Source organism: Mixophyes fleayi, chromosome 1, assembly GCF_038048845.1.
Source record: "Mixophyes fleayi isolate aMixFle1 chromosome 1, aMixFle1.hap1, whole genome shotgun sequence".
Taxonomy (NCBI): Eukaryota; Metazoa; Chordata; class Amphibia; order Anura; family Limnodynastidae; genus Mixophyes; species Mixophyes fleayi.
The window spans coordinates 103814614-103827226 of record NC_134402.1 but is presented as its reverse complement, the minus strand read 5'-3'; the positions used below and the strand labels follow the sequence as shown (position 1 = coordinate 103827226).

The 12613-nt window shown below is 38.2% G+C and overlaps 1 protein-coding gene across 1 annotated transcript in view; it reads right to left on the bottom strand.

The window, feature by feature from the left end:
- LRBA (LPS responsive beige-like anchor protein) overlaps positions 1-12613 on the bottom strand; it is a 478343-nt gene that overhangs the window by 119085 nt on the left and 346645 nt on the right. Inside the window, exons 42-44 of the mRNA XM_075198883.1 lie at positions 12337-12452; positions 12083-12195; positions 710-850 (exon numbers count right to left, since the gene is read on the bottom strand). Coding sequence (XP_075054984.1) covers positions 710-850; positions 12083-12195; positions 12337-12452 — 370 coding nt within the window. The remainder of the gene's footprint in view (positions 1-709; positions 851-12082; positions 12196-12336; positions 12453-12613) is intronic.

The following is a 12613-nucleotide window of genomic DNA, read 5'->3' as shown; positions in this document are numbered from 1 at the left end:
ACATCAACAGCCCGTCTCCTAAAAAGCTTTCTCCTAAAATACTACTTGGTTCAGCCTCATTTATGGCTTAAATAAATGATAGGAGTCAGGGGACATCAAGACTCTCTCTACTACCTGTAGCACTTTTGTATGCTTGAGGCTTTGTTTTGCATTGTGTAAAGTGCACCTAGACACAGGCCTTTCCATCCAAATCAGCACATTTTATTTTTTCCCCCAACGCACTTCCTCTGTAATTTGCAGTAAACGCCCTTACTTCACCAAACCCCTCCCCCCCCTCCTCTGGGCTGGCGCAGCCTTCCGTTTGTCCACAAACACCATCTTGCTCGGTACACCTACGTGCTTTGGTGTAGATCTAGGCTCCAAAGAAGCACTGCACCTACAAAAGAGATCTTGTGCTGTGCTTCACACATTGGGGCATATTCAATTAGCTTTTGGATTTGCGGTAACGTGCGTTTCCGCGAAAAGTGCGCGTTCTTGCGGGTATTACGGTACCGCATTAACGCGGATTTTCATTCGCAACCCTATGGGCTGCGAACGAAAATCCACGTTATTGCGGTACCATGTATTACGTTTTGCGGCTGTTCCGGCGCGTTACCGCGAATCCAAAAGCTAATTGAATATGCCCCATTGTGTGCCGTCACTCTCACAATTTATTTAATTGGTTCTGGGCATTATCTGTTCGTAAAGGCGATGACAGAAAAAGACTTACGATTCTTAAAAGCCAGCTGAGTACAAAGCTTGCAGTAGAGTAGTGGGTGCCATAGTGAAACTTTGGTACTTGCTCGTCCTCCCAGGACTCATAGCGTTCTGCGAAGAAGGCGGCACGTTTGGGGTTCAATGCTCCAACAGGCTGGAAGATATAAACAGAATTCTTTAATACAATAGTAGTGTTACATGTGTGTGTGTATATAAGAAGAAATAATGCTATTGTTTTACGTTGGAAGTACTGCAAAATCAAAGGCTTTTAAATGTGCAGCTAGGGACACCACTGATCACATAGTGACAAAGGAATAACAAGACTAGCACTCAGATGAATCCCCAGTAAGAGTACCAAAATAACAATGCTACAAAAAGAATGAATATAATTAATCCCAGGGGGAAAGACAAACTATAGATTGACAGTGTGTGTGTGTGTAGGTATTGTAAATGTTCACTATTAATGTAACACATACTCTTCTACACTTTAGGGGGTTTCACCTCCCTATTAACAGAGCAATAAGTCAAGAAGTCAATTTAAATGGAGACATTTTTTTCGCTCTTAGTTTGCCCTGTTTCACACAGATATAGGGTCCATAATCTATATTATTGCTCTAATTTTTCTCACTCATTACTACACAAACTCTTAGGCTGGGTACACACTACAGTGTTTTCAGACGCTTATCCGGCCAATCACACGACCGTTCGGCCCGATAACGCATTAGTGTGTACTCTGCAGCGATGAACAACTATCATTCCAAAGCACATCATAACATTTCATTTGATTTTTAAACCAGACTAAAAATGTTGTTCGATGATGGAACGATGTCTTTCCGATTCTGCAGTGTGTATGAACTCTCTATGGAGTGTGCAGAGTCACAATCTTTTCAGTCGATGGTTATGAGAGATGAAGAGCACAGATCTGACAGTATATCATGTAAAATGTGTTTTGTGTGCCCACATGAATCAGCATGCTGATCGGGACTTTGTTTTGTCTGTCGTGGGTAAAATTGTTAACAACGCCATATTGGGAGAAATTTACTGTAGTGTATACCCAGCCTTAGTTTGGGAGAAAGGTTTGATGGCGACAAATATTGAAAGCTGGTGTAATTTGGATGGGGTTGTGGCATCTATCAAATATTCACGAGTTTATGACACAAGTAAAGTGCACGAATGTCACATGGTCTAGCGCAGTGGCGGATCCAGGAGGGGGGGGGGGGAAATCGGGGCAATCGCCCCCCCTAGCAGGGACTTGCTGCTGACGGCTGCACAGTATGTGCAGGTCCGTTTGGCAGTGACAGGCAGGGACAATGTGCTGTCCGGCTGCTCTGATTGTGTTTTAAACACAGTTAGATGTCAGAAAGGGGGCGGGCCTAAATCAACCCCCCCCCCCACACACAAATCGCCCCCCAGGTACAACAATTTTTTAGATCCGCCCCTGGTCTAGCGTGACTGATGAGAAGAGGGAAGAAATGCCTTGCTTTTTAATATTTATTTGTATAGCTTTAATACAGTCTTTATCAATTGATTAAGATAAAAGACAATTATCTCAACCACTAAACAAATATTAAGAGACTATCAACATAATATAGAAATGATATTATATATGTTCTAATGGACATACATAATATTGCACATACTATCTATATGTTACTAAGCAAGAATACAGTATGTAAGCAGGTAGCTATAATATGTATGGGTAAAAGCCTTTTTCACAATCACAGATCTGTTCTATGTAACCCAACACTGGTAAATGTTAATTCTGTGCACGGGTTGGTTACATGCTGCAACACTGAATCCGCACAGCAGGGAGTTAATTGGAAATAGAATAAACACTGAAATGCAATTCTCCCCACAGCATTTTAACAAATGACTGTGTGCTTCCAAGCTCTTGAACTGCGCACCCACCTCTAATCAATGGTTATAGAATTATGTTTCTTGGAGATACCACTAAAGCCAATTAGGACTGATTTTGTTGCCTCTAGTGAAAACAGCATCATGCACAGATCGATGCCGCCACAGAACCTGCACTATTGATTCTTAATGTAATTGTTACAGTTCCGTTTCTCATACTGACTAGAACATTCTACAACTCTCATTTGCAATTGAATAAAGGAAAAAAAAAACATAAAAACCCCAACAAATTTTCAACTCACTCTCCAAATAAAAGGAAAAAAATAAATAAATATAAAAAGTATAGCTGTTCTCTGACAATGACACACTATCAGCTTACTCAGAGAACTTACAGTGGGAATACACACTTTGAATTATACATAACATGAATGCACTGATTTATTGTGGTAATAACATCCACCTCATTAAAAGATTCTGCTTTGCTGCAGTTGGAGGGCTACATATTGTTTACCGCTATAAATTAATGGCAGAGCAGAGAAAATAGTGCAGACCCTTGAACAATAGATTTGCAGTGACAGAGCTGTACATCATAGCTTCCTCATAATAAAATGGAGACAATATATTGGCCTAATACATTTTACTGTGCTGGCCTATATTTTCCTGACAACTGCTATAGGCTATGTTTTAATACACCATAAAAGCAGTTTACTAAGCTCCAGTACCGTACATGGAATCAAGCCACACCATAAATATTTTAGACCGCTTAATTAAACTTTTTTTTGCTTAATTAGAGACACAAAAATCAGGGAACTAGAGGTCTGGGATACAATTAATTGACAATAGCATATGAATGAATTTCAATTAACTGTTTATTTCATTACAGTAAATGGCAGAAATGTTTTGTGAGGTGGTAGTTTAATTGCAGTTCCTCCAGGGGAATAGATCCAGGTAAGTATTACACGGTGCAGCAGGGCTCGTCAACCTGTCAGTGATCAACACCGCTCATCAATACCTCTTAAGTATTCTATTCAAATACAGCAAAAGACATTCTCTTAAAGCTTTTAATGCTGTTTTCTGGATTTGTAATATTTTGTGGTGATTTATTTTGACATAATTACTGTTATTGGACTTACACTAACATTCATATTTACATTGTGTACATATTATGACTTTTCAAAGAGATTATCTTTTATTTTGCCATCAATAATCAACTCAATTGTCTCCTGTTTTCAGTTACTTGCGAACATTAATTGATCCTATTGATTGTTCAAATGGATATGTTTAATTGAGGTTTCTAAATTACTTTAGCTTGGAAGTTTGTTCCAGATGCAGGGGTACATTATATATCCCCCGTTTCATACCAAATTGAAGTTCAGGATAATTCCAGAAAAGAAGTGATGTTACTGATTTGTGCATTAAGATGGATCTTGGGGCCTAGAACTCTAATAAAAGGAACCTCAACACCTACTTCTTTTCATATTGTGTACCTCGTCACCCAATGCTATACTTATTTTTCATTTAACTTTGTGTAGATACTGTAAATATGTACAGTAAAAGGAGTGGGCTGGCCAATGGCAGAGCCAGGTGCTACAGTGAGCATTGCTATTGTGTAAACAGGCAGGAGACACGCGCACAGGAGAAGTCAGGTAGGCCAGACCTACTTACGTAGATAAATCCTGTCCTCTGCACTCCCATTCACTGCTGGAAAGTAGAATCTATGTATCTGGTAATTAAATGGATTCAGTGACAGGTATGCCATAACTTCCTACTGTCCCGATATGAGGCCTTTATTCCACAGATCGGAAAATTAAGAGGTATGTCCCATTCACTGCTGCTCTGCATAGCAGAGTGGTGGTGAATCGGTTCTGCGCATACCTGCCACTGGTCTGTGCTGCAATGAATTAGTGGGGAGGGGGTAAGGGCATGCTAGAGAGCTTTTGCACATCCTATGGGTGTAGTTTCCCCCTCCCATCATGGCACGGCCATGATCGGGGGGTTACTTTGCAGTGTAGCCACATCCTCTGTCCCGATTCAAGAAGCTCCGAAGTTGGGAGGTATGGGTATACCAGGTCATGTGCAGCACGGTGGCTCAGTGGTTAGCACTTCTGCCTCACAGCGCTGGGGTCATGAGTTCAATTCCCGACCATGGCCTTATCTTTGTGGAGTTTGTATGTTCTCCCCGTGTTTGCGTGGGTTTCCTCCGGGTGCTCTGGTTTCCTCCAGGAGCTCCGGTTTCCTCCCACACTCCAAAATCATACTAGTAGGTTAGTTGGCTGCTATCAAATTGCCCTTCGTCTCTCTCAGTCTGTGTGTGTGTGTTAGTGAATTAAGACTGTAAGCCCCAATGGGGCAGGGACTGATGTGAAGGAGTTCTCGGTACAGCGCTGCGGAATCAGTGGTGCTATATAAATAAATGATGATGATGATGATGTGACTAGTCAGTGTGGGGGGAGAATGGATTTCCTGCACTGCAACAGGAACATGTAGCTTCTCCGGCATGGAGAAGAAATGAGACAGGTAAAAGACAAGAAAAGTCACAGAAAGACATGGAGGGAGAAATGATGATGATGACGAGAGGAGGAAAGAGAGAGACAGAGGAGAGAAGAAATGCACCACATCTAAAACAAAAGAAAACCTTGAAAAACCAATGGGGCTGACAAGGTAAGAAGGGCATCTGCGGAATGTGCCGTTCTTATTTTTACAGATGAAGGACAGCTACAATTACCAGAGCATACTCTAAACCAGAAGTAGCCACATTGTTGCTGTTTAAATTCTGATGCCACTATTTCCCAGTGAATTAAAAAAGACCAATCTCTGTCTTCTCCCAGCCCAGCAAAGTGATATTGCTCATTTACTGTGACACGGCCATGAATGCCACACACAATATATCCCACCCTGCTTCATGTTAGTAAGGTTTAAGAATATTGCGCCAACTAGAATGAATGTAGCGATGTTGATGAGAGAGAAAAACAGAAACTCCTAAATAGTAACTGTAAACAAAATTATGCAGATACCAAAACTGAATGCCACAAGTTATCACTGTGTTTCTAAAGGAAAAATTCAGCTTACACAAATGATAGAAAACTAACTTGGCCATAACAAAAATTACAAAATAAATAATGACCGCGCAGTATAAAAATGTGACAAAAAATAAATAAAATTGCAACAAATAAACTGCATATGCAAGAATACATGAAAGTGGCACGTTAAAATAAAAGTGTTTACATTCCTAATGATGTCATATTTATGAAAGATGGAATCATTTTTTGTGCAGCCTATCAGAAAATAAATAGTTTCTAATTTGGAACTTTCGTGAATTAGTCAATATGTTTCTTACATTGTGTTAGTTTTCCTTGGACCCACATAATATAAATAATAAATATACAATTAAATTTAGAGTTGTACATATATTATGTATTTACAATGTAGCTTTAATATCATTGTGTGGTTAAAATGTGATTAATAATTTATATTTACATATTTTTATATATAGCTTCTTAATTAATTTTTTACTGTGCTGAATGTGTAGTAACCACACCAGACTGTTTGCCTTAAGAAGAGACTGCTTGAAAAAAAATCCTTCAGCCATAAATCTTCTGTTTCATACCCGTTGAGAAGTAGTTTTCTATCAGATTTGTTCTGTATAAAATAAGATTAAATTTCAGATCTTTATATTTTGGATTGTATATTTTAACAAATTGTATTATGAATGCATGTGTAATGCTTTACTATAACGTGTGTTATGGTCATCTTCAACAGCTGCAAGGCTTCTTGAAAAGGAAGAAAATAAAAGGTGAAAATAATATGATAGCAATTATTAGCTACTATATTATCCTATATTTATTATAGATGCTTGTTGCCAATTTCCAAGACCTGGCATATATAGTACATGTGATAAAATAAACTTTTACTAGACACCCAGATACAGAGTAGTAAGCAGATTCATCTATTTAATGAGTCAAAGAACCAAATTAGCAGTTTATTGAGTATATAGTGGGGAGCTGAGGACTGTGGGGCTATGGCGGGTTCTTTGGCACAGATGAAAAGTCACAAATATCTGTATACAGTGTCCCCTTCTTTATACCACCCTGCTTACCACAAGGAATTACAATTTGTACAATTTAAGATAGCAGTATAAAAATGGGAGTACTGTATCATTATTGCATAAGTATAATAAATGACACAAACTTATATATAATTACTAAATTATAATAATTAGTTCAAATCAAAATAGAATACTAATATATCACTATTCATTATCAATATTATTGAGACATTATTGAATGAAAACTAAACTGTGCAATGTTAACCCATTCAGAGTTAAAGGACGAATATGAATCGTCCTGCACATATACTTCAATAGATGTTGGCACACAGGGGCTGGAAATATTGAAAAATTAAACTTACTTGTGTCCCAGCGATCTTTTCAGCAGGCGGGGGACAGGGGGAAAGGCGGGGCATAAATAATGACGCTAATGCGCCAGTGAGTGATGATGTCACTGAAATCACTGGTCCAGTGCACTACAGAAATATTGGAAGAGCCAGTAGATGGGTGAGGGCACTAAAAGTGCCCAATCGCCCCCATTTTATCTCCTAGAGACTGACTGCACCCTTGTTCGAAAATATGGGGTGTCCATTCTGTCAAAAGTTGTGGCTCCTGTTGTCTGGTAAACATGTGGGATTCACCAGAAAATAACCCCTACACTATAGAAATCATTAAGAATTCCTGGCATGGACGTGGATCTCCCTGGCTTAAATAAACTCAGGGGTATACTCATTTGAAAGAGGCATCCCCATCTTACACATGATGCATCACATTAATAGTTATTGTCTGGTGATCAGCAGACAAAAAAACCCTACACTACAGAAAACACTAAGCAGGCCAGGATGGGGAAGGGTTTTATAATGTCCAGATCTTCACCATCCTGGCTCTAAGAAGCTAGGATTTGAAATAAAGTTCCCTCTTTCAAATGACGATCTCCCCTTAGTAGTTATCGTCTGGTGATCACCAGACAATAACACCCTACAATACAGAAAATGATAAGATGTTCAGAGATTGGTATCACAATGCCCATATCATCCCCACATCCTGGCTACACTATATTTAGGGGTGCCCTCATTTCATGCAGTAGTTTGTCTATTTTTTTTTTAAATGAACTACCCATAATATTCCTACACATTTTATACATTTCATTTAAAGCCATGCAAAATAGACAAACCACCAAAACATTGGGCTGCTACAGAGCCCCCTTCAGACTTATATACTGTTACCTATTTTGGCTTATATGGGCTTTCTATACTGTATGTATACATTGTGTGCTAGTACCCTTTAAATAAAGTTATTAAAAAAAACAAATAAAGAAAACAAAAAACAAAACCCACCAATATTTTCAAGTGCAGATTTTATAATGAAAACCTATGTGTACAATCTTGCCTTTTGCTGTTTGGAAAAGAGGATTGATGTCAAAGCAAGAACTACTAAGAAGTATTTCTCGGTGGTATTTAGAAAAAAAAAGTCCTACATTTGCCTTTAGTTTCCTTGCACTTTTTTGGGCTACTTTGGGTAGATTATCTTTGCTGTGTCAGGAGGTATAAGCAAACTAATGGTATTTTCTGAAAAAACAAAGTCTTGTGAAAAAAACAAGTTATAATTCGTGTGGGTACTGCATAAACAAATTACTGACATTGATGTTAGAATGTGATCACCCCAAAAAGTGCCAAAATAGGCTCAGCACAGGGGTGAGATAAGCCCCAGCAGGGAAGGTGTTAAATGATAATTTTGTTTCAAACACTTGTTCATCACTCTGATCAATCCTGGAATGAAACCACTAAGACGCATGGTGAAGATCCTAAGATTGTGGATCTATACTAGTCCAGGAGATCCCATTAAGTGTGTACCTAGATACCAAATAATTAGCCACTATGATGTTTAAAAAAAGAATTGCCCAAAAAAAGTCTTGGTAAGAGGTGGAACATTGACCTTTAAATATTATTGGAACAATGTGTGCTATAAATGAGTGGCATGGCTTAATTAATTTAATTAAAATATAGTTTTAAAATACTTGCTAAGCATTTGATATGTGTATATGATATGAATAAAAAAAGAAAACAACATGGAACATGTACAAAAGAGGTGTTTGCACAATCCTTTTTTTGAGGGCCATTTTATTTCGACCTGCTTAATAAATCAAATTATCGGTTAAAATCCTTATCATACAGCAACATCACAAACGTGTCCTTACTACAATCCTGGGGGTAAATGTACCAAGCTGCAAGTTTCAGGTGGATTTGGAAATTGCCTATAGCAACCAATCAGATTCTAGTAATCATTTATTTACTACATTCTACAAAATGACAGCTAGAATCTGATTGGTTGCTATAGGCAACATCTCTACTTTTAAAACCTGCCGGAAACTTGCAGCTTGGATATATTTACCCCTCGGAGTGAATCACACAGAAAAACCTTTCAAATAGTCAGACTTATATTATCCAAGAAACCAAGAATGTCTAGATAATGCGGACAATATCCATATTTGTTAAATAATTTCAACATAGTAAAAAAAAAATGTCTATGTTCGTATTGTGACTGAAATGTAAAACAAATGGGTAAGTATAAAGAAAAATGAAATAATCCATCACCAAAAATATGTATAAAAAAAAAGAAGAAAAGGACCACAAAATGAATATCATAAAAACACAAGGATGCTTTGTATTGTATTGCTGTTTGTAAGATTAATTTCTTCACTTTCTTCTGTTGAAGAGAAAATATGCTGGCTCAGTGACAGCATGAAGCTACAGCAGCAGTAGCCGTTACAACAGTAAACAGTTTACACCAGAAGCCTAAGCTTTGTAACCACTGATTCCACTACATATTATTGTGGTTACCATTGTATCTGTAGCTCTGATGGAACTGGAATAAAGTCTGCACATTAAAAAAAAACAAAAAAAAAACAAAACTCATCCAATCATAAGAATGCAGAATTCAAATTAAACTCAACAAAAATACATTGAAGTTCAATTTATAGGAGCTTATATGAGAAATCTGTTATTGCAGCATATGCACAAAGGAATGCCTTCACTAAACATGTGCACAGTTGCATAAACAAAGCTGGTGGTAGTTGTATATAAATGTAAATAAATTCCTCAAACAATCTTAGAAGAAAGCTGTGCAAAGCTCAGCATCTAACACCACAACAGCAAAAACACTGGATGATATTTGACATTAATAATGTACAGTAAATAATAATGTTCACATTAATGTGCACAAACATCACACGCTAAATATTAGATAGCTAAGCTTCCCAGATGTCTAATGCTATATATTTTCATATTAATGCAAAGTTGAAACTAAAGTGTTACATTAGAAAATATTTTTCTACCTTTTTAGTCATAAAACTATATTGATTTTCACTTTTGAAAAAAATTGCTGCTCCCCACTATAATTTAGCCAGATGAGGAAGCCTTGTTGTAACCAGAAGACATATAAGTATAGCGAACAGAAGCCTAGTAAACACTTACTGCAATAAAAAGAAGGAAGAAGAGACAGAACAATAGTAAACATGAATTACTGGCCATTCTATAGAAATTATTGAATTCTAGACACATGGCCTATTCTGTAGTTCTCTGGGTGAGAATATTAAACTGTTGTAATGCTCTGCTCATTCCTTGTCCCACTTTACCTCTCCTGACTCTGTATATACTCTAAACTCCCTTCTCTCTGTGGAAAATCATTTTACTGTAATCTGTCTCCATTCTAGTCACTAGATGCAGGTCTGTCTCTTATCTAACCTTTGTCTGTATACCAGACAGACAGCTCTTGTAAGTTCTCTCATTCCTCAGCCCCCAGTGTCTGCAGTTTGGGTGTCATCCATAATTTGAGTGCGCATAAATACATAAAAAGGCAAAATATGTAACAGCACATTAAATCATAGCTCAGAGAACTATGCTGTGAAGTTTCCACATGCAGTGGCAACAACATGCAGCTATCCTTTCACATGTAACTATCCATTCTGCATGTGCATGGGTGTTTATGTACTTAGGACTAAATATTTTAAAATGCTTAGTAATCAGTATCACAAAAATGCTCCCCCTCCCCTCTATTTTATGCTTTCCTGGAAGTAATGTGTGTCCAGGGCCACTGTGCGTAGCTAGGTAATATACTGATGACACTGCCAGCAAGGGACCTATTAATCATCAATGCCATGCCACGTACACTGCCCACATGAAGTACAATGCAATACATGGCATGGAAGGTGCTGTATCCATCTTTTATTCCCAGTCACTTTCATGCCGCACTTTTAATTGCTATGCATATAGTGAATTCAATTCAATTTGAAGAGAAGACATAGGGGTACGAGCAAAGACCAATGCTTTTTTAGATGCCCTAATACCTGGAAATGTGGCAGGTCCACATGCCCCAAGGCTCTGAAGGCACACTGCTCAGAATTGCATTTGCCCTCATGTGTGCAAAAGCTCCATTCGCTGTCAGTATTTACCCAGCACTATACTTTCATTCTGTTTCGAAGGTAACACAAGAAGTCATTAGGGGAGTGTGTGGTCTACATAATGGTACAACAACCACCAACTGTGTGCTGCAAAATGGAAAGTAACAAATCACCGAAGTGGATGTAGAGAATCATAAATTGCAACATGTGCAGTTTCCAACAATAAAACAGTAAAAAATATGAAAATAAAAAAAAGTATTCATACAAAACACTACAAGAATGCCTTCCTAATGTGTATACACAGGCTAACTGCGGTCATCTTCCAACTGCTTTTTCCACGATGCGCAATATTGATCCTATAGATTTCGGGTGTGCTATTCCAGAGTTGCGCAGGACCCATGCAGAGTCACTCCCCCTGCCTGGGGTCTGCGCATACGCCATTAAGCCCGATGTGGGGCTTCACTAGGCATTCCCGGAATAAGTGTTATAGCACATGTGCCACTCCCCTAAAGCCCACACTTGCTGTGTTGCCCTCCACTCTGCAGAGAGTAAAGAGTGGGAGGACTCAGATGGTAAAACGTCACCAAATGATTTGCAAACGCCCTGACCTTACACTGTACCGCCTGCTCTGTGTGTGGACACCTTAAGTGACAACCGTACACAGAGGTCTACTCCATGTCAGAAACAACATCTAACATTCCACTGCACTAATCCCAGAAATGTGACACAGCTGCCTGAACTATGTATATAGTCATTTTATCTTCAGTTGCTGCACAATCCATTAGCTGTCTGAGGTAATAAATATGCAGTTAGGATGAGACTGTTGGAGCCAATAGTTGTACATGTTTTTTCAGTTACCCCATAGTAGTCATATGGTATACTACGGCTATAGACAAACATGTGACCAGAAGGTTACAAGAAACAGCTACAAAAAAAATTAATTTGCAAATGTGATTTATCTTCACGACACACAAGCCATGGTATATACTCACAATGGTGAGAGGAAAACAAACATGTGTTTTCTTACAATATAGGGTTTACAGAAAGCAACCAACTATACAGATATAATTTATATGAAAACTACGCACCTTTGATAAATCTCTAAAATTGCTTGGAAGGGTCAAATCCAGCTCTTCAGAGTCATAATTTGTGATAACCCAAGGAAATACTGGATACTGATTCAAGTCATTGTAGGATCGCCCTGTTAAGACAAAATATTTTTGATTCTACTCTTGGATCAGATGTTATACAGCGGAAACACATCAGTTTACAGGTCCTCAGACATAAAACATTCACAGAATAAAGTGAAAATGCACCGTACAGCACACAGCCACTGCATTACCAGCTATCGTGTTCAAGAACATTAAGTATTCAAAGTTGGAGATTTCTCTGTGCTGCCAACGCTGAGTCATGTTTGATGCCTTAAATATCTGCCGAGGACTAGCCAGGGAGATGCGCCTGCCAAGAAAAAGATAAAAGAAAATTGAAGTTTAGAGGGAAAATAACTGCTTTAAACACATCCTATTTCTAAATGATCAAGATAATACTGGAGTATACATCACGTGAATACAGTCTGTGTGGATCCACAATTATAAATATCAGCAATGTAACTGACAAAT